The sequence below is a fragment of the Sturnira hondurensis genome, unplaced genomic scaffold (assembly GCF_014824575.4).
Source record: "Sturnira hondurensis isolate 20B ecotype Veracruz unplaced genomic scaffold, ASM1482457v3 Scaffold0004136, whole genome shotgun sequence".
In the NCBI taxonomy this organism is placed as follows: Eukaryota; Metazoa; Chordata; class Mammalia; order Chiroptera; family Phyllostomidae; genus Sturnira; species Sturnira hondurensis.
In genome coordinates, this window is record NW_028076767.1 from 35,816,544 (window position 1) to 35,839,821 (window position 23,278).

The following is a 23,278-nucleotide window of genomic DNA, read 5'->3' on the forward strand; positions in this document are numbered from 1 at the left end:
CCCTCAAATGCCCATGTGCAACAACTAGAAAAGTACAACTTTCTCGTAAACTTCTATTACTAAAACACAAAGACATAGACAAACATCACATTTTTATTACCAAATAGTTAGTAGTGACAAAAGTATTATCTTATTAAAAGATTAAAAACTAAAATTGTAAAATCTCCTGATTCATATTTGAAAATAATGTATTACCAGATTTCAAAGGTGAATTGCATCCAGACCCTTTTCCCCAGAACCAACCATTTGTCAAACACTTTTTCAAGTCTAACCACCACCACTCAAGTTACAGACTCATCTGTTACTTCTAAATCCCAACTCCTCTTTCAATACCCTACATAGATCTCCTTCGTGCCTCTACATATCAGGGCCCTGACCTTGAGTTTTGAGAGGTCTGATGCCACTTCAGGCCTAATTTCTAGTTTTTTCCCTAACCATTCCTTCCATTGTGCTTTAGCAAACTTACTTATCCAGCGCTCCATTAACCCGGCCCTTCTCCAAGTCATCTCTTTTGTTCTATTTCCACTTTTGTTCCCCTACACATTCACAGTGGGGAGGAGAACTTCCAGGACTCAAGGCAAAACAATTTTATTCTCCCCAGCTATTTAAGAATCTATTTAAATTCTTTCAACAGACAAGCTCTCAACTTTCTGGATGGAGACAACAGTTATGCCCCTCCCACCTATCATTCCTGAGTGATGTATTTTATCTTGTTTCTTCACACTAATTTACACTAAATATAATCATTAATTTATAAAACTCTAGAGCTTGAAAGTAACTTTTCAGTACCCTAAACCTCCTGAAATATTATGCTGAAGTATTTTTAAGAGTTAGTGCAAGCTTTCAGTATGTTTTTAAAACAGTCCAAGTAGTGCAACCTCTCTAATGTCATTTCTAATCTCTGCCTTTAACAGCTTGTGTGAATTCATATCCTTCATCCAATCATTATGAATCTCGACAGATCACTAATATGAGTTAACTCTTTATGAATACTACATACCCTTTATAATGCTGGTGCAAACATTTTTTGTTTAAAAGTTTTATTCTTTTTCATAGCACTTATTTTACTTATTGGAATTTCAACCATCTTTATGATTTTGCTTACAGATTTAAAATTCATCTTCAGGGTGCAGTCATGGCCACCACACTGTACAACTCCAAGAGGTGCCATTCAAGGGGTACCCTGTGTTTAATGCATCACAGTGTGCAGCATGACACTCCCTGGAGTTGCACAATGTGGATGCTCTGCATCTACCAACAATACATATTCCTACTTTTCAAAGTTCTCCAACAGTTTGACTTTTTACAATATATATTTAAGATTTTCATTCATCCAAAGCTATAAAAATTGTGATCAATTTTTAAAATCACTATTCATTTATCCCAATATCACTTAAGTTTTAATTCCAGTTTTAGAAAGTTACTTTACCAGTTTATTTTTTTAAGTTTTAATATATCAAGTCTCAAGCTGAGCCTCTTTTCAATAAAACTTTTTTAAAAAAACTGGGCTAAATTACTGATAATGAAAAAGGCAAAAGATGGTTGCTGAATACAAAAGTCTTACTCTTTACTGTAGAAATAATCAATGACCATATTGTATAAGTTTTTAATTTCTGTCCTACTCATCATCACTATTGGGCTGGCCAAAAACTCTAGTTTTTTCCATAAAAGACACATTTCTCATTTCACCAACGTTACTGATTTGGAAATTTTGAGTATGTCAGCTATTTCCCACTATGGGCTTCTAGTGAACAGAGGCCAGGGGTGCTGTTAAACATCTTTCAATACATGGGACAGCCTCACAGCAAAGAATTATTTGGACGAAATGTCACTAGTACTAAGAAACTTCACAAACCACTTCTGACACATTCGATCAGTTGCAGCACCTCCTCCATACACTGCACAAATCTTTGTGTGTTTTTACCTTTCTGGAAATAATCAAGCATACACCAAAAATACACCTTCAATATTAAAATGGCTACACAAAAATTCACCAGTTTTGGTTTTGTTTTTTTAAATACACGCTGGTATCACAGCTGTCACAATACAATCTAAGAAAATTGTTTCAGCCCTGGCTAGTGTGGCTCAATGGATTGAGTGCCAGCCTGAAAACTGAATAGTTCCCAGATCAATTCCCAGCCAGGTCACATGCCTGGGTCGCAGGCCAGGTCCCCATTTTGGGGCATGTGAGAGGCAATCGATCCATAAATCTCTCGGCGCATTGATGTTTTTTTCTCTCCCTCTATAAAAATAAATAAATAAAAATCTTTTTTAAAAGTTTCAAATGACATTAAAGACAGGTAGGCACTACTAAAGCCATCATATGGGGAGAAAAGTCAATGAACTTTTTAGTCAACCCGGTATTTGTGGACTAGAACGATTTTTTTAATCTTTGTATTAGAATTAATGTTAATACCTTGTTTTTCAAAATGTTCTTTCAAAAGTCTATTTTTCCACATAACAATAGCTATTTACCATTATGTGCAAATACACCATGTTTGTGGTATCTAATCCACTAAAAATAGATGCAACAGGATTACTGTCTGCATTTCTGAGAGAAAAGAGTAAGGTAACTTGCTCAAAATCTGTCAATTTGTGGAGCTGGGACTTGAATTTGTATTTGTCTAATTCCAAAGCCCTTTAACTGAGTTAGCTGGCCTTCCTGGATGTACAGAAAAAACAATATTTCTGGTGCCGGAAATAATTGCTCTGTCTCTGCCTTCACAATACGTGTATCTTTTCTTTTTCGAATTTACATTATAGTCACAATTATTACATAACTACAATGAGGGCATCCCTGACTTTTCCTTCTCCCCTCTGTTCACAAGTATTTTCAATAAACACAATGTTGACTTTTGTTAAAGGAAAGCCCACTTTATTATGCTACAGAAGAAATCTTTTCTACTTCAATGTTTAATTAAAATGAGAGTCAGTTTAAATATACCAAATGAGCCCTGGCTAGTATGGCTCAGTGGATTGAATGCCAGCCTGTGAACCAAAGGGTGTCCAGTTCGATTCCCAGTCTGGGCATATGCCTGGGCTGCAGATGAAATCCCAAGTGGGGGGTAGTAGAGAGACAGCACACATTGGTGTTTCTCTCCCTCTTGTTCTCCCTCCCTTCCTTCCCCTCTCTCTAAAAACAAATAAATAAAATCTTTAAAATACACACACACACACACACAACCCCCCCCCAAATGATGCAAATCCAAACCACAATGAGATTCCACTTCACACCCATTAGGATGACTATAATTTTTTTAAGGTAGAAACTAAGTGTGGCAAAGCATGTGGAGAAAATGAACTGTCATATACTGCTGATGGCAAAGTAAAAGGGACAGTCTGGGGGTTTTTCAAAAACTTAAACAGAGAACTACCATATGAAACAGCAATTCCACTCCTAGGGATATACATGTATCTCAAAGATCTAAAAACAGGCATGCAAACAAATGCTTGTACACAAATTTTCAGAGTGGCACTATTCCTGGTAGCCAAAAAGTAAAAACAACCCCAAAGTCACTAACTAGTGAATGGATAAAATATATTAAGTGCTTTTATTCCAGATTGTGTATTTCTCAATACTTTTTCTGCTTTAGCGTATTACTGTGGTCAAAGAACTGGGACTAGAATTCTTCACAGGCCTGTGAATACTTCCTTTGTTGAGGGGTATTATTCTCTTTACTAAATTAATACTACTTGTTTTTACAATTCTAATACTCTGGTTATCAATGAAATTAGACAACTGTCATTTTAAAAGTAATGGTTATCGTGCTTGGGGATTTACATGGTATGTGCCTCAAAATATGTTTAAAGCAGAATAAAAAATAACATGGGAAATACCTGCCCCTTAAAAATAACTTATCTATAAATCTATAAATAAAAGTATTTAGCAAAAGTATAACTTTTCCAAGTTATTTTATAAATGAATTTATATGTTCAAATGAATAATCCTCTGTTGATTATCTGAAGAGAGAGCTGTTAGGGTTTTTTTTTTTAAATTTTATAAATAAAAACAGTGAGATTTAGGAATCTCTTGTGCTTTTAGCTCATGCCATCACCCTCTAAAGTTGTAACTTAAATTCTGACTTACTTCTAGTTAAGCTGTTTGTACTACAATTTCATGCCCTCATTAACTCAGCTGTGCACACATGCATGCACATGGCCTTAAATTAACGTTTAGTCAACTCTTCCCACACACTTTTACCACTACTTTTCCATTGTGACAGGCAATCAAAGTAGGGAATGCTTAAGAAATAGTGGACCATTACATCAAGTAAGAAACATGATCTTAACAGTTCTTCTCTAGCTTCACAGAGAATGAATGGCATTCCATCACCTTCCCTGTCCCTTCCCCATCCTGCACAGCCCAAAGCCTCAGAGTACTATTTCTCAAAAAGTGACTGAAATACTGCTAGTACCTGAATCCTAAGAGATATGCTTCATAAAATAGAGTCTCAGGACACCCTTGGACTAAATCAGAACTTCTGCTTTGGAAAATTGTTAATTATAAGAATTTCTTGATTCCTCAAGCCCAATCAAACTGCTCACACACAGCATCATGTAAGGTGACCCTATAATTTATCATAAAAACCAGGGCATTTCTGAAAGTGAAAGGAAATGCTATTAATAATTAGATCAAGACAACAGATATGGACCAGGATGTATGGTCAAAACAGGGTTCCTGTGGCGCTCCACACTTTGAGAATTTGGCTAACTCTAGAATTACTTTCAATTAATAAATTCATTAAAATTATTCTCAAATGTAGTGCAAGAGCATTATACTAAGAGCTGAAAATATAAAGAAACCTAAAATCTATATCCAGTCCTGGTGCCTAGGTGCAATTGGAAAAAGCATATGACAAGAGGTGGTAAGTAGCGGAAATATGTAACACTAGTAATACGTTAAGTCTCTCAAAAGAGAGATCCAAGTTTTGATATAGGCCTTAAAGGAGTACTACTATTTGGAGGATAAGTTACTTTAGGTAATGAGAGAAGGTAAACAAACACAGAGCCTAGGAAACCCATGTTATGTCCAGGGGGTGGGAAACAAATCATTTTTGCTAGAGTACAGGACTTTTATATATAATGAAAGATAAAAATAAAGTCAAGTTAGAAGGTAGGTGGAGAAAATTTTGATGGATAACCGCTGAAATTTCTGAGGGAATGCCATAATCAAAAACCAGACTTCACAAATACAGCATGGGTGCCCTGGGGAGATAAAAAAGGATACAAAATACAAGAGTGAAAAAAAGATAGATATCACACAGAGGAGGAAACAATAAATACTAAAGAAGAGTAAAGAGGACACAGCACAGATTTCAGAAATGGCAAAAAAGAAGTTGAAAATAAGGACATAAGAAGGTGGGCACTTAAAACAAAAAAGAAATGAAAATAAGTCATGAAGAAAATACTGATGGCTAGATTATCAAATGGCATTATAAAAGAAAATAAAAGAGAAAAGGCCAAGTTAAAAAAAGAAGAAAATACAAGACAGAAAAGTAGAGAAGTGGCTACGTACTGGGTTGGCCATAAAGTTTGTTTGGTTTTTCCCCTTAAGAGGGTTCTAATAGTGCATCATTTGCTTTAACTTCCTTAGAAATAACTTTGTCAGATTGTATTGTGACACCTGTCATATCAACATTCATTATTTTAAAAATTTATTAATTTTTGTATAGCCATTTTAATACTGAAGATGGAAGACATAAGCGACATTTTGGGCATATTATGCTTTTTTATCTTAAGAAGGGTAAAAATGCAACTGAAATACAAAAAAAGATTTGTACAGTGTATGGAGAAGGTGCTGTGACTGACTGAACACATCAGAAGTGGTTTGTGAGGTTTCATGCTGCAGACTGCTTGCTGGATGATGCTCCACATTCAGTTAGATCAGTTTTGGTTGACAGCAATCAAATCAAGATATTAAGTGAAAACAATCAACATTATACCATAAACAGAAGACAGCTGACACTCAAAATATCCAAATCAAGTCATTGGTGAAAATAAAAAAAAATGTGTCTTTTACAGAAAAACTAAATGGACTTTTTCGACAACCCAATATATGGTTCAATAAAGAAAAATGGGAAGCCAGATACGGGTAAGAAGAGAAAAGAGAACAAATTAAGTGGGTTTTAATAGTAAATCTCTCAGAAACAGGAAGAGGTTAACAATTACAGACTAGAGGCAAAAGGAAAGAAAAAGTTCAGTTTGAAGTAATGGGCTAGCAGAAAATTCCTGTTAGGAACACAGGTTTTCCTGTAAATAAAATTTAATTCACTAATAATGAAATGATCGAAGGAATATACAAAGATGAAATTCATATTAAAATGAGATTTCAGAGTTTGGAGGAGAAGTAAAGAGTCAGTTGATAGAAGAAAATACCACTTTTTGTATAGAAGACAACTGCATATGCAATAAAATCACACATATTTGGTCATGATAGACTTTACCTAAGAAATCTATGACAATTATACATTACTTGAAGCAACAATACACAAAACATTTTAATTACAGTATTATGACTTGCTCTCACAACAAATGGACTCTAGGCCAGTAATTTGCAATTTAAGGTGATAACCCTTCCTCCCCCAAGACATTTGGAAATGAGAGACAGACAGTGATTTCTGGCAACCACTCTACTGGGAGTGGCCCTAGTAGCACTTAAGTCAGCAGAGTCCAAAGATGCTTCATGTTTTCAAGGCAAAAAGCACAACCCATCCCAAAATGCTGAGAAAAGCCCTGATGAGAAACTGTAAGTAGACAAAGAAGGTGGCCCTGCCTTGTGTGTGCATTTGTGTGTGTGTGTGTGTGTATTGCCTTGTATATTTAGCTAACAATAAGGTTAATTTTTAAACTTAATTCTTGTGATAAATTAATTTGACTCTAATGAAGTTCTTTGCATTTCACATTGATCTATTCCAATTCAGAACGTAAAAACAGAACTATAGTTCTAATAAAGACATTTCAGTTATTCTAATGCTAAGACATTAATTAGCCCTAGACAAACGATGAAGAGGTGGCCAGGAGAATGTCATTTTTTAAAAAACAGTAGCTTCGATAACTACTCAATTTTCAAAATAATACCCAGGGCAAATGTTAAGTTGAATACATGCATTTGCATCAGTTTATCACCAAATATGACCATGCAATTTTTATACATCTAAACTTTCCTAAGGCAAAAACAATTTAAGTTTAAGTTTACTTAAAATTAAGAAGGTCTATAAGGATATTGTAACGGCAATATACTACATTACTGCAGTAGGTTGAGACATAGCAAATATGAGTTCACAGTGATTCTGGAAAGGATACTAGGAAACCAATTTCTAATTGTGAAAAGGAATTAAAAATAAAATTGGTAAGCAAGGGAAAAAATTAAGCACTCATTCTGCCTTCACGATGTAACTTACCCAACTGAGTAACCACGTTAAGTTTCTCCTTAGAGCTTTATTCCAACGGCTGCCAAAATCACAAGGACAAGATCTTATGTATCTCCTGATAGAAAAACATACTATTGCCTTTGAAACAGTTTTGTCAAAAATAATAGCACAGGCCAGTATCGCTCAGTTGGTTGGGTGTCGTGGCTGAAAGCGAAGCGTCACTGGTTCAATATCCAGTCAGGGCACATGCCTAGTGTGCACACGTTCAGCCCCAGGTTGGCGCGTGTACAAGAGGAAACCAATCAGTTTCTCTCTCACATCAATGTTCCTCTCCCTCTGTTTTTCCCTCCATTCCCCTCTCTCTAAAAATAAACAAGTAAAATCTTTAAAAATAATAATAATAATAATATCACACCTAAATTTGACCAAGCCTCCTCATCCAACTGCCAAATTTATAGGAAATGCTGAACACAAGGAAAGATATTAAACTATGCTATAAGGAATGCAATAAGCAAAATCCAGACCGAGAAACTCAGCCCCGTTTCATCATTAAGTAAATTGCAAAATTAGAAATAAAAATAAAAAACAGGGAACTTACAGATTAGAAGAGATATGAAAGAAATATCAACCAATCCCAGTGTATCTACTTTATTTGGAAACTAATTCAAGTAAGTTGCAGTGGGGAGGAAGTGTCTAGGACATTCGTGAAACACTTGTAAATATGAACGATGACCAAGGAATTTTGATAAAATTTTTAGATCTGTTAATGACACTGTGGTTAAGTTAAAAGGAGGACTCATCTTTTGAAAACGCACACTGAAATACCTGTTTTCAAAAATGCAGATGAAATGATGCCTGAGACTTGCTTCTTTATAATAAGGAGGGTGAAATGCAGGGGATAACAAACAGGATGATTGGTCAAACGTTGGTAACTTTCAAACTGGGTGAAGACTGCATGGTGATTCATCATACAGGTCTGTTTACTTTTGTATGTTTCAATTTCTCCATTAATAAAAAGTTAGTTTTGAAAAATTCAGAAACCTCAGCAGTAGGGAAAGTAATCATCTGCAACATTTGTTTTAGGGTTAAAAAAAGGAAATGAATACTTGGCAGGCCTCTGATGGATATGGGGATAATAAGCATCTGAGAGTCTGTAACAGAAATGTCTTTTAAACTTTTAAACAGACCTTGGTGTAAAGAAAATAAAGAAAATCTAAAGATATACTAGTTAAAACTGCCACTGAATTCTACACAAATCACATGCATCTAAGTGTGTTTGAACCCTTCGAAATGCCAGACTTTGCCTCATTAATACAGCAGGTAAATTTACTACAAGCCTATATATCACATACCCAACAAATACTCTTAGAAACAAGTGTGAAACAAAAATAAAACCATGAAAGCAAGGCCTTATGGTGCCTTCTATATTTTGTTGTTGCTTCTGTTTAAATTGAGAAGACTACAGAAAGCAATAGGAAGCTATAAAAAACATGTAGTCACAATCTTCTATGATCGATTCTCTAAGGGGACTCAAAATAAATGGATTCTTGACCCACTAAAATTTAATGTGAAAAAATGATCCATTTGTAAAGGACCTATAAGCTTGTAAATGGCAAAATGAACTACAAATAACCACCTCAGAAAGGGAATGAATGGTGTTTATAAAAAGTGAGACACATGGATTTAACGGGAGGATCATCATGATGATTTATAAGTAAAGGAAAAAAAAGGTAACAAAATTCATGTTTCCCTAGGCCTTTCATTCACACCAAAACATGTGGAGCTATACTCCCAAAAGCAATTTCAGACCAGAGATGTCTTTATTTCTCCCCAGACAAGCCAGAAGTTAAACAGAATGACAAAGTATATTTGCTCTGGGACAGTGAAGCAGCAAAGAAACTTTGGAATGGCATAAATGATTCAAATCCCTCCAAAACAGGCAAACTAAATCTTGGACAATGAATGAACATAGCACTACTGCATTCTTTTCAAAGTCTTGCCTGTTGCAAATAACCAAAAAATTGAAACAATCAGTATGCACAACAAGGACCAAACAGAGATAACTGGGATTTTTTGTTTAATCCTCACCAGAGCCTATGTTTATTGATTTTAAGAAGACTGAAAGGGAGACAGGGGGAGGTTGAAGAAGAGAGAGGAAGAGAGAGAAAGAGAGGGGGAGACAGAAGGAGAGAAAGAAACATTTATCAGTTGCCTCCCATATGTACCTGACCAGGAATCGAACTCACAACCTACATAGGTGTCCTGACCAGAGATCAAACAGGCAACCTTTTAGTGTACTGGACAATGCTCCATCAATTAAGCCACCGGGTCAGGGCAGAACTGGGATACTAATTATAGAGAGAGAGGAATGGAGGGAGAGAAGCATAAATGTGTGGTTGCCTCTGGATGCCCCTAACTGTGGACCTGGCCCACAACTCAGGCATGTGCCCTGACCAGGAATCAAACAAGGAATCAAATCAAACTGGCAACCTTTCAGTTTGCAGAACCATGCTCAACCCACTGAGCCACCCCAGTAAGAGCAAGACTGGGATTTTTAAAAATTTGAGTGATCCTAGAAATCTGACCCTATGGCCATTATCCTTAAAATTAATTACTTTCTACTCACCATCCAAAGCAGGGACTAAATACAAGCTTATGCTGTTTACATATACATCTTTATAAAACCAATGAAATGTTAATGGAGAAAAATCTCAAAGCTTTAGAATCTAACTTTATATTGCATTTAAACAACATACAAGGTACAGAGTCATTTGTAAAACTTATTTCATTAATCTAAAATAAACCATATAAACCTATCGGGTCACCTAGAAAAACATTCTGATAAGTGAACCAGTCCTTCTTCCAAGGGGATTCTCAAGAAAAAAAGGAAATCCACATACTAATAACTATGAATAATTTTTGTACAAATTCACAAGTATAGGAAAAACACTACTTAAATAAACTATGAACCTATATAAAACAAGACAAATTTAGGAGGAATCTAATATAAAGCCAAATTTCTGTAAAAAATCACATCTGGTACTAGTATTAAAAAATAGTAAGTGTACACGTTGCTAGGAAATCAGCATTAAAATTCTCCCAAAATCCGATGTGAGTAGGGGGCTTTTCTCCATGAAGCTAAAAATTCTTATCTGCAGAGAGTTTTTCCACTTCAAAGCAATTCATAAACATGGACTGCTTCACAATACCCCACCAAAAAAAGCAGAGGTAAATTTAAAGTTACTCCTTGGCCCACAGGAAAGCCACATACAAACTAGAGAACAAAGATTTGCCTTTTCCATTATGATCATATTCGATCCTGAACCCTCCTCCTTACAAGGTAAGAGGAACAGGACAAGAAAGCTGGCAAGTTGGGGAATGTGGCCTGAAAAGCAAATGCTTCTAAATAATTTTTTTCAAATAGAAGAAAACTTAGCACCCTCAAGCCAAAGAAGGAAACTTGCTTTTCTCCAAGTCACCATACTTAACCATGTTCTAAAAACCCCACTGAAACAGTATTCTGGATCCTTCAAGAGACTAAAGCAAACAAATGAGATATTTATTTACACTAAGCATGCACCTCCGGACCCATAATCAACTCTGATTCCTTTTACCTAATTTCTCAAGCAGCACTGTACAGAAGCCAAAAGTGCTTACTTCCATGTCAAAGCCTACAGTTTTGCCTGGATCTGTTGCATATATGAGCTACGTTTGTGACAACCAGCAATTTCTCAACTCTCAGATTCAGTTTTAAAATCTTAACAAGAACAATACTTATATCATAGGGTTGTTCGGGAAATTAAACAAGATAGCTTATTAACAGGCACTGTACTGTGGAATCCAGTAGTGTCAGGCTGGATGCTCAATTACGTCCTCCTTCCACTTTGGCAGTGACAGTGAAAGTCACCTATTCATGGAAGTATATATGTTTTTGTGTCGAGAAATTGATTTCTCACTGAATCCCCATATGCTTCCCCATGCTTTCCCGCCACCTTGCAGTTAGTCGAGGCCATGTGATTAATTCATGTCTTACTTCTAGACCAGAGCACTTAAAAGCTGGCATAAGGACCCTTCAGCTCTCTTGCCTGGACACATGTTCCAAATGACTGAGCTGTAAGATGCAAGCAGCAAATATGAGTCAACACACGCAAGAGCTATCCATAAAAGTTCCTGAACCTACAGTGAAATTCCTATGAGCAAGAAAAATAAAGTTTTATATTTATATGTTATAAGCCTTCTAAGTTTGTTAATGCAACACAGTTAGCAAAACTTAGCATACCCTTTAAAGCCAAATTGCCTCAAATGCTGCAAGACAAAATGTATACATAAAAATGGCAAATACTGTGTCGAAGTATTAAAAGATATCTTCTTTTCTATATATCTAAAAAATGGAATGATCAAAAGATAATATTTGATAGTGAGGTAGAAAACTAATTCAATATACACAGAATAACTTCAAAAGAAAATGATACTTATAGTTTCACCTCATAGGGGAAAAAAATCTAAAACCAAGAGTCTCAATATTTTTCTAGTTAAGCATACAAATTATACAACAACAAAAAGCAATGACCCCAAAGTAATGACTAAGAAATTAAAAACAGCTATTAGAAAACAGGTAAAAGAAAGGAAAGCAGAACAAGACTTTAAAACACCCTCACTATGATTAACACAACTGTGGTCATTTATCATTGTAACAGAAGTAGTATAGGACCACAACTGCTTACGCCTAATTCTGGAATCTCAAAATCTCTGGGCGGGGGGTGGGGGGGATCAAAGTTTTTTTAAAAAGTTTGGAGCAAAGTAATTTGTCAGTAACACCAAACACGAACTAACTTAAAATATTTGTAGCCTCTATTTATCCCATGAAATATGATGCTCATACATTTCTGGTTTAGAAATGCGAATATGTTTGATTATGAAGTGCTGCCCCAGATCTTACTGAAGGCATTACATAAAATACAAAAAACAGAGCATATTCTCTTTCTAAAATCTGAAAATGTCTGCATTCTGAAATATATCTGACCCCAATGATTTAAAATAAAAAACTGTGAACTTATAATAGAAACAAATAATTTTAATAATTTTGTTTTTAATTTTGAAAATAAAAACCAAATGAAATGTAAAGCTGAATTCTGATGATTTTCCAGTGGCATTTTTCCTTGATGATACTTCAATATCCCTCGGAGAACACAGACTCTACCAGCCTAAAGTTAGATCATGTGGGGTATAATTAATTAGTAGAAGACATAAGAAATAAAAATACTACTCTAAGTATCTCTGGCCTCAACAGACCGTAATTTTGCAGGCACTGTAGAGAGCCACTTCTGTGAGTTCACATCAATAATATCATGCACACATATCAGATAATACTACATAAACTATAGCACCAAAGTAGTGGAAGGTGGGGACACCAGCTCCAAGGAAAGTATAGAATATATTAGGCAGGCATCACTAGTAAGATAGGCTGTTCAAAAGCAAACTACACAAAAATTCAAGAAGCAAGGTAAAAATAAATATCTACAGCAAGATTTCTCAACCTCAATCACAACCAGTATTTTAATCCAAATAATTCTTTGTTTTTGGCGGGGGAGAGGGGGCAGTCCTACGTACTGTAAGGTAATGTAGCAGCATCCCTGATTTCTACTTACTGAAGGGTCAGTAGCAGCCCCTTTTCTTTCCAAGGTGTGAAAAGCAAAAAAAAAAAAAAAAAAAAGAGGTCTCCAAGCCACTGCCAATTCTGGAGGAGTTAGAGGTGGGGCAAATAGGGAGGCAAAAGTGGCCCCCCATTTAAGAAGCACTCATGCAGAGACAAAACAAACAGTAAAAGTTCACAGATGTTTCTAACTAGATTGTAACAGAACGTTAAGCTCACTTCCCTGTCAAAAGCAGTTTGGGAAGAGGAAAAAAAATTCTATTTCTCTAGATCTACAAGTGCTTTTATGTTTTTAATCTCACTTTTGTAGGGAAGACCAGAATGGCAGATCAAGTTCTCCATTCTTATTCTTGCATTATAAGCAAAAATGACTTGTTGATTTTTTATGAGTAAACATATCCATCTGTTGTTCCATCACTTCATTCAAGGAGGGAATGAGGTACCAATTGCTTACCTACTGAAAGGACAAAACAATCTGAGAGTCTTGGATGTAGCTGCAAAAATAACCATATTATTTTTGAGAATGCACACTGTTTCCACTCACTTTCTAGTAATTATTTTCATTAAACTTAACAGATCCCTAATAAAAATATGGCCTTTTGGGGTACAAGAATAGTTTTAATTACATCATTCTTTTGGAAAATGGTTTTAGTCACAACAGTACTGAGTCCTTCTGCCACACTGGCAAAGATGTGCACATGAGGTAAATAATTAGGCTCACTGTAATTACTGTATCAGTTTTCTGTTATTGAAAAAGGTAGCTAAGTATACATTTGAATATTAAAAATTACAATTATGAAAATATGACAAATTTAACATATTTTCTCCACTCCAAAGTCATTATTTTGCCTGAAATTTCTATTCCTGTCAATCTGACAGATTTCAATTTATTCACAAATCATCACATGCAGAAAGCACTGTGTGAAGTCAAGAGACACAAAAATGTTACGAGAGTCCTCCTTTCAAAAGAACATGATTTCTTGCAGAGAGGAGACCAACAAGTAAATAATTATAGTATGTAGCACTAATATAGTACATTCTGTATTCATAACTGTGCTGAAACAACTATTAGCTTGCTGAAAATATTTAAAATTATCAATAATGTCCAAATGCCGAGAAAAATCCTCATGATTTTTGAGGTCTACGTTGATGCCAAGATTTAATTAATTAATAATAAAATAGTAACTATCCATTGGTAGATGCCCACAACAGGATGGGATAGAAAATACCTTCACTGAGAGTAATTCTGTATTTATCTGTTTTACAAATCAAGCTTCCAATTATAAGTTAATACTCTGGAGTTGAAAATGAAAAGACTAAATGACTCATGAGACATAATTTGTTTTATAAAATGCAGTGCATTCACATACCACACACTAATATGAATAATACCAACAATTAAATATATACGTAAAAAAAAAAAAGCAATCTCTATCCGTGGGAGAGTTTATAATCCAGTGGTACTATAGAAGCAAGCAACAAAGCTATGTAGATATCACAGTTTATTCTGACGAAGACCTGCCTTCATTCACCAACCAGGAAAAGCTTCCAAATCTCTCCTTAGATCAGAGACAAGGAAAGGATACTATGCTTAGGTAACTGGTAAACTAAATCAATTCAGAATCTATATTTTATAAATATTGACAATCTCATTCTTGGTAAAACTTCAAATTCTTATAATGAAATATTTAAAAGGACCAACAACCATCAACCTTACTTAAAAATTTTCCATTTTAATTTCCTGGACAGTCAAAGCATTCTCTACTGAGCTAAGTATCATTAACCTTATGCATATTCCTTTAATGGGGATATACTATTTGTTCATCTTTGCCCAATATTCTTACATTTTCTTTTTTTACTCAAGTTCCAAGTAACTGCTTCTATTAACGTCAAATATGTTTTCAATAAATGAGTGCTGAACTGATTAAGATGAAATTATCCCTAAGGTAGGAGGGATGTACAGGAGGAAATGTAAGCAAGAAAGAGACAAGCTATGAAACTGTCTCCTAATATTTTTAATCATACTGTGGCCACTTTTTGGACCCGATTTACACTGCTACAAAACTAAAACGTATTAACTCATCCGATCCTCACAACAAATCTATAAAGAAGGTATCTTTTTAATCTCCATTTGCAGCTAAAGAAACAGAAAGAGAACTATTCCATAACTTATCTAAGGTAACACAGCTGGTTAAGTGCCAGCTGGGGACATGAACCCAGACAGTCCAGCTCCAGCACCAGTGCTTTTCAATCTTTAATGTACACACAACCACCTGGGAATCTTGTTGAAGTTCAAGTTCGGATTCATACATCTGCAGTGGGGGCAGGCAACATTCTACAGTTCTAACCGTCTCGCCTCTGATGCAGATGATGCCGGTGTCAAGATTACTCTCTGAGCAACAGAGTTCTAGTCCAGCCCAGAAAACGTTGAAAAGTGGTAATAATCCTCAAAAGGAGGTGTTCATCCACAGACAGAAGCTTATGACTAAATCAAGGGTTGCCAACTTCTGGTTTTGAATTTAATTGCTCCTTTTATTAATTATTTTTAAAAACAAGGAAGTTAGCAAAATTGACAAGTATTGTAGTACCTGCTTTCAGGCTTTGCACCATAAACACATTAATATTATAACTTGATACTTTATGTAAAGCCTCCTTCCAGTAAAACTTTCCCACGTACAAAAACAACTTACGAATGTCCCTGAATATCTCCTTTAACACAGATTTAATCTGAATATATTTAAAAAATCTCTTAAGAATGTGTACTTGTACTTTCTCATGTATGAAAGAATTAGAGTTAAAAATCCAGCATCTTACTATATTTTTGTTGCTTATACAAGTGGTAACTGAGAGAACAAGAACACACTTTGGGAAACAGGTAAATGTCTGAACAGCACAACATTCAACAATTCTAGTCATTAACTTTCCCTGAAAACAGGTAAGAAAATGCCCATAATACAATTTCTCTTCATTCTCATCAACTATTTATATCCTAATCTAGATTATAGTATGTAAGAGAGTATAAATTTAAACCACAGAATAACACATCTACATTGAGGATGATGCTTTGGCCTAAGGCACTCCAATACCTAAAAACTTAGAGTGCCATATAATAACATTTTATCAAACTTTTATACTATCAGCAAAAGAAATATCAATAGTATCAAAATATATTCAAACAAGCTCAAGGCTACACACATAATTCAACAATTAAGTCTATTCTAGGATCACCAGGGGTGAATACAGTATTAGACATAGCTATGTAGTAAAGGATATTTCATTAATTAGACATAGAAAGGAACTTAAATCTTAATCTAGTCTGAATAATTGTGGTTTTACAAAGTTACCTTATATTTCATTCAACTTTTTCCTAAATGTACACAGATATACTTTCATTTCTTCCCTGAGGAACAATTAAATCTGTCACATACTTTTGACAACCTTGTAAAAATCACATTAAAAACTTTAATGGAATTCTGATTAACTACACATGAAAGTCAAAAGAAATAGGTTTCATCAGTTTCATGTAATATAGGTTCATATATTCTAAAATTAATATAGAATCCCATTTTAATAACATAAGACATTTGATCTACATAATCACCATAAAACTAAAATTCTCACTGATGTACCTGTGAATTACAAGAACACCAGAATCTGTCACATACCTGACATGAGTACAGGTACAACACAAACTTGGACTTCACTATCAAAAATCCTAAAATGCCTCCCCTAAACACTCAATGTTCCAAACTCCCGCTCAAAGACAAGGACTAGGTATTCCACCCAAAAGAAACGAAAGACACTTATAATAACACATACAGCATAATAGTATGTGGATATTTTACACATCAGGTATAAGGAAAAAGATTGTACCCAAACTAATTAAGAAACACTTAATTAGTGTTTCTTCTAAGACTTCTCTACTAAGACTTATTTTCGGTTTTTTCTTTAATCACTCACAGTTACAAATAAACGCATAAATTAAAGAATTTGAGAACTGAAAGATGTCAACTGCAATAGTTGACAGTAAACTTATGTTCTGACACGGGAAAGGAAAGATGATACTGTTCAGAAGCAAGCCAGAAGTCTGTATTTGCTATTTCATTAGTCTAATCATTTAATGTGAAACATTATTTCACAGACTGAAATTAAATGTAGTACACAAAAAGAACAATAAAAACGAGCTAACTTCCTATCTTCTAGAAAGATTCTACTTCCTCTAAAAAAATCCTCAGTGACCTTGTGGAACCATTGCTGTGTTAAACTGAACAGCATATTTCTTCAACTGCAAAGCTACGATATTACTCTAAAGGCATTCAACAAAGTCTCCTGGACTCTCTAGATTTATGCATATACAACACTTTGAGCCATTTGCAGAAAATCAACAGAAACCTTTAATAATGTTTGACCTTACATGAAATTTTGAAACATTTAAGAGCTTTGAATTGATAGTTCCTTATACCTTTTGTAATAGGAAATATCAAAATACACTGTGCAAATGAGGTGATACTTCAAGAGAGCAAATTTAACTTGACCCCCAACTCCTAAATGGCTACTGATTGACATAATATTTTAGAAGCCTGAAAATACTTCGACTTATTTATTCTCTAGAGCAGTGCTGTTCAATACGAATACATTCAATACAAATACAAGCCATATATGTAACTTTAAATTTTCTAACAACCACATTAAAATGGTAAAAGATAAAAGTGAGATTTATTTTAAGCCATATTCTATATACCCAATATATCCAAAATATTTTCATTTCAACACGTAATTTAAAAATGTACATCAGTAAGATTATTTTACATTCTTTTCTTCGTACTAAGTTTTCAAAATTTGGATTTTATGGATTTCACATTTAGAACACATCTCATTTTGGACTAAGCTGAAGCAGAGAATAGCCCCAAGTGACTAGCGGCTACACCACTGGACAGCACAGCTTGTTAAATAATACTTTCAGATATGACATTCCACTATCTGTTTAGGATTAGTTTACATTCATGTTTCCTTTTGGAACTGAAATTGCTGATCATAAATATGAGCAAAACTGTTAATTCACTAGATAAATCAGAATCGGATCACCTTATCTGAGGATCGGTTAACACACAAAGCAGGAAGTAATTGGATTATACCCTATCATATCTCAAATAGACTTTAGAGATAGGTCTCATCATCACAAGTGTACACAACTTTCTAGCAAGAATACAGGTAAGACAAGAAAACATTTTCATGCCAAACCACAGCACTGCCTTATTTCTACCAGCCACTTTCATTCTTGAGTACATATCTCTATGCAAGTTATTTATAAGATTGTTTTTCTAAGTTTGATGAATTTTGGAAACCATAAAGTCACTGTTGAAAACACAGCACTAAGATGAATTGAAAACATGTTTCAAACAAAAAAATTATCAACCAGTTGTTTTAATGCACCGTATACTAACCAACAACCTTAAATTATTCTACATGAGTTCCACTGAAATGAATTCTTTCCACAAATTCCAATTCATTTACTGCTTCTCATACATATATTTCAAGTACGTAAATTACTAAGAATGTTCCCAAGTAATTAGGACATTTGATTAAAATGTAAATAATTCCAACAATGCATTCTCTAGAAAATAACTAAAACCATTAGCTTAGCACATAAAATTTGTCCTTAAGGCAAGTTACTGAATAAATCACACAGAAACCACGATACTCTTGTTTACTGCATTTACATTTGTAACACATTCAGTGATTTCTAAATTTGGAAGGTCAGTTCAGGTAGCACATAAGCAGTAACTTTAAAACTTAGAAAAATTTTACAAGTTTCTGCAATATGCTTCTGAATAAACACACTCTACAGAAACATTACAACCAACAAAAATCATCACCATAAACACTAATCTCAGTAAAAAGCACAAAATCAGAACCTAAGTCCAAAATGTATAACACATGCTAAAAAGTATTTTTTCTCCCAAATTTATTTAATTCACCATAGATACTGTTTAATCCATTTGCAAAACTGAAAAGCAGCAAATGTAGCCTCTTCAGCAGCACACACATCCATGGACAATACATTGATCTGGATATTTTCCCCACAATTTGAAACTAAATTAACAAAATTTGTTTATTACCTGCAGTTAGGAGGAGGATCAAGGGTTATTTCAGCTAGCTCCTTCTGAATTCTGTTAGTGAAATGAGAACAGACAAAAAGGATTTGAGAGAGTCTACAGAATAACCGGGGAATTACACTGCCCTCTACCACCATGCAGTTAAATGCAAGGCTGGCTTTGCCTTCAGTAATGCTAACATGGCTGCTTCCTCTTTGTTCTCAGAGGCATAACCCAAATCCCTTAACAGAAACTTTGCAGCTTTTTTTCTCACTTGCTACTGTAAATAAGTAAGACATTTACACCTGTTTTGAGAAATAGTCCTCCACTAGCACTCAGTAAAGGATATAAAATCTATTTTAAAACACTTTTTACCAAAGAAATTCTCTTTTCAAGCTTATATGCAAATAAGACAAAAAGGGAGGAGGGAAAGCACTAGAATATTTGACAATGACTTCAAGTCACTTTTACCAAGGTAAGAATTAACAAGCTACTGCTCTGACACATTAATAGTTTTGATATTTTACCTGTAAAAAAGAAGTTTAAAATTTACAAATGTCTTTACCCATGAGAAACTTCCAAAGGACTCTTGCATTATTTAACCATATCTGTTTTCCCTAATCTTAAGTACGACACTTAAATTTAATAAATTTGGGGAGAAAAAAGATAAAGAGACACATTATATAACTCTCAGTAAAGAGGGGAAAACAGTTACTGATTATATTCAAATTTAAAATGCTTCCAAAACTTAACATTTTAAAAATGTTCCTCAATAACATTACAACAAATTGACAGATTACAAATTATTGCAAAGACTGCTGTTATTTAATAAAATATTCTCGTTATTAACACTTAATTATTGATACAAGATTAAAAATCCATAGAAAAATAAGAGTACTTTTTCACCACTACCAAATGCCAATATTTGACCAGTTTTATATTTCCTTTTCCCTATGGCTGTGATCAATGACAACCAACAAAATGTCAATACTAATACTGTAGGTACATCTGATGTATAATTACTAGAATTCTTGGATATTCCACTACTACCACTGATGGAGTCCCACGTTGACAGCACATTATTTTCACCATCACTGATAATAAAAATCAAATGATCTTTCGAGTATACCCAACAAAATACGTTTGTCCTGCTGTTGAGTATTAAAGTGTCAAGCATATTCACAAGTTCAAGAGGGAAAAGGCACAAGGACAAAATAAAGTTTTCAATCACCAAGAGCCACCTAAAACTGTAAATGGCTACCTATCAGCTGTATTTGCCCTCACAGGAATTTGGAGGTATAACCATAATTCAACTACAAAAAGTAATTATCTGGGATGCATGACTTAAAATACATGTGTAAAAAACTGAAAGCATGTATGAATCACAGTTTTCGAATGTGCTTTCAAACATAACCAAGGCAGTGAATTTACAAATATCCTAGCAAACATGATTGTTTCTGATCATTAAGTTTCATGAAGACAGGCACTGCTGATCTGTGTGTCAATTTCAATGAATAAGAGTATGACTGGTTAAAAGGAACATCCTCAATGTACCAACTAATTTGGGTTCACCAAATTTTCCTTGCCCAACTCCTTAAACAATCTGTGAGAATATAAATCTAATCTTTACTCAAGGGCACTCTTACTGAAGTTACCGAAGTAGAGAATAAGTTTGCGTAAAAGTATAATTCTAGGGAGATGGCTTATATACATACCACCTGAAGAATGACAACGCATTCAAGTACAAACAAAACTGACCACGAAGTAAATTTTTTTGAACTACTGCTACAAAAGTGTCCAACCATTTGGAAGACAACCTGACCGTGTGCTTAATTCTTCTTTTACGCATTACCTTTTAGCACTAGTGGATAATTTAGCAGTGGTTTTGCTAGAGAGTTTGGTGTTTTTCTTCTGCTGGGTGGCAGAAGGTTTTCTTTCTTCTTGTTCTTCAGGCTCTGGAGCGGCTGGGTCTCGCTGGTCTGCATCTGAACTACCACTGCTGGTGCTGGGGCTCTCATCATCGGACCTTTGCCTATCACTGGACATCTTGATGAAGTTGTTACTTGGAAAACTTTTAAGAAAGGGGGAGAAGAAAGGAAAGGTTAAGTCTAAGAAACAAGCCAAGAGCACATTCTTCTCTTAATATTCACCTAAAATCACATTTTAATGAGAACGCTTCAAGTGTCCACACTTATCTATCACATGGTCCAGCAAGGTTACAGAAGAGGTGGTGTGTCTCACAACGCCTGCGTTCAGGGATTTACCGAACTCAAGTTAGAAAACCCACTCACATTTTTTCCATCCCTTGGACAATCTATCAATTGTCTACTTTCTCAGAAGGCATGAAGCAGATTTGCCAGGGAACTTAGGCAACCAGCATTAATAACATATGACACACTGTAAATAACAAATCTCGCTGAAAAATGTTCAAAAGTCACTAATAACGTCTAAATATTTACACACTGACATTGGTCAAAGCTACCAAATTCCCCTTCCGAGAGGAAAACATCCCCTGTTAATCGCCCATATGCTTATTTAAGGTGGCGATTCCTCCTCTGTGCACGTAATCCTTTAAATACAACACTTAGAAATTTAAAAATCAACTAACGAGCTCCTCTAGCCGTTTCCACGGCCAGCAGCAAAGATTCATCCGGCCAAGACCGAGCTGCCACCCTGGGAAAAGCAGAATCCAAACTGCACCTTCTGCAAAGCTCCCAATGCCATCAAGGTTCCTCGCTCAATTTTTACATCACGGACCGACATTTTGTCAAAATAACGAAAAAAAAAATCAGAAGAAAAACAAACAAACAAACAATGCCCCAAGAAGTGCAACAAATTTCCGCACCCGCGGAGGCGAGCCACGGCCGGCGGCGGCGGCCACGCAGCTCCGCGGCCCTTTGTGGGGAGGGCCGCGCGGGGGCCGCGGGCAGCGCTCGCCGCGCCGGGCGCCAAGTGATGCGAGCAGCCCAGCCGGCCCCGCCGCGGCTCGCGGACACCGGCGGCGCGGGCGCCCGGCGTGAACAAAGCTGCCCGCCCCCACCCCCTCCCCCACCGCCGCCGCCCCGGCCGCCCCCCACGCGGCCCCCCGGCCCCTCCGCCTTACCTCGGCCGCCCGCCCGGCCCGCTCACGCGCCGCTACGGTGTGGGGGAGGGAGAGAGAAAAAAACCCTTCCTTAAGGAAATGGAGGCAGCTGGGGGGGGGAAAGGGGGGGGAGGGAAAAAAAGAAGCCGAGGAGGCTCTGGCCGGGGAGTGTGGAACATTGAAAGTCGGAGGGGGTTGTGCAGTGCCGGGCTCCGGCCGGAGGGTGGCGCCGCCCAGCGCCTTCGGAAAAAAATGGGGGGGAGTGGGAGCTCGGCTGGGCGAGGGCGCGAGCTCCCGACGAGGCGGAAGGGACGCGGGAGACCCCCGCGCGCTGTGGCCTCCCGCCGCCGCCGCCCGGCTCGGCTCCTCCCGGCGGCGCAGTCAGCAAGTTCCGACGCGAGTGCAGGGGGAGGGGCGGGCGCGGCGGCGGTGCGCGTGCTCGCTGCTTGCCTGGCGGAGGGGCGCGCGCCGCCGGCGCTCGGCGGGCACGAGCTGTTCCCGCGCGCTCCCGCGCGCTCTCTCCGCGCCTGCCTTCACCCGGGGGGCGCACGCGTCTGCCCGCGCGCGGCCAGGACAAAGAGCGCGGCGGGGACCCGGCGGGTTGGCCCCTGCCGCCCTTGGCTTCGGAGCCAGTGCCTGAGAGGGCGGGGGCGCGGGCGCCGTCTCGCGGGGCTGCTGTGCCGCGGGGTGGCTTCCGGCCTGAGCCCGCCTCCAGAGCGAGGCTGCCCATTGGACTACCTGCCCGGCAGGCTGGGGCCCGCGCGCCTTCGGGGCGGGCTGAGCGAGGTCATCCTTAGGACTGGCCACATCCCGTCTGTCTGTGCAGGGCTGGCGTGGACCCCAGAGCCCCACGACTGGACAAGGGCCCTGGGCGCGTGGTCAAGAGTCCCTCGTTGCCCTGCAAGACTGGAGACTAATAGATGTCTTTGAGGAGGCCAGCCACGCAGGTGGAGGAAAGCTGTCTTGCCCCTCATATGAGCTAAAGGGGCAAGATAGGGTCTTAAAGCATTGAGGGAGGAAAAAGGGATTCTACATTATGGGATCTGCCAGTTTCTCTTTGGCCCCCAGCCTGCCAGAG

At 37.0% G+C, this 23,278-nt stretch overlaps 1 protein-coding gene across 5 annotated transcripts in view; it reads right to left on the bottom strand.

Annotated features, from left to right (window-relative positions):
• Positions 1–22,729, bottom strand: part of UBE2E3 (ubiquitin conjugating enzyme E2 E3) — a 79,371-nt gene extending 56,642 nt beyond the window's left edge. Inside the window, exons 1-3 of one of the 5 annotated variants that reach the window (XM_037044349.1) lie at positions 22,651–22,729; positions 20,971–21,189; positions 19,143–19,193 (exon numbers count right to left, since the gene is read on the bottom strand). In XM_037044349.1, the coding sequence (XP_036900244.1) occupies positions 19,143–19,193; positions 20,971–21,164 (245 nt within the window). In that variant the 5' untranslated portion in view covers positions 21,165–21,189; positions 22,651–22,729. The other 4 variants (XM_037044347.1, XM_037044348.1, XM_037044350.1 and 1 more) reach the window with 4 other exon arrangements.
• Between the last annotated feature and the right edge of the window lie 549 nt (positions 22,730–23,278).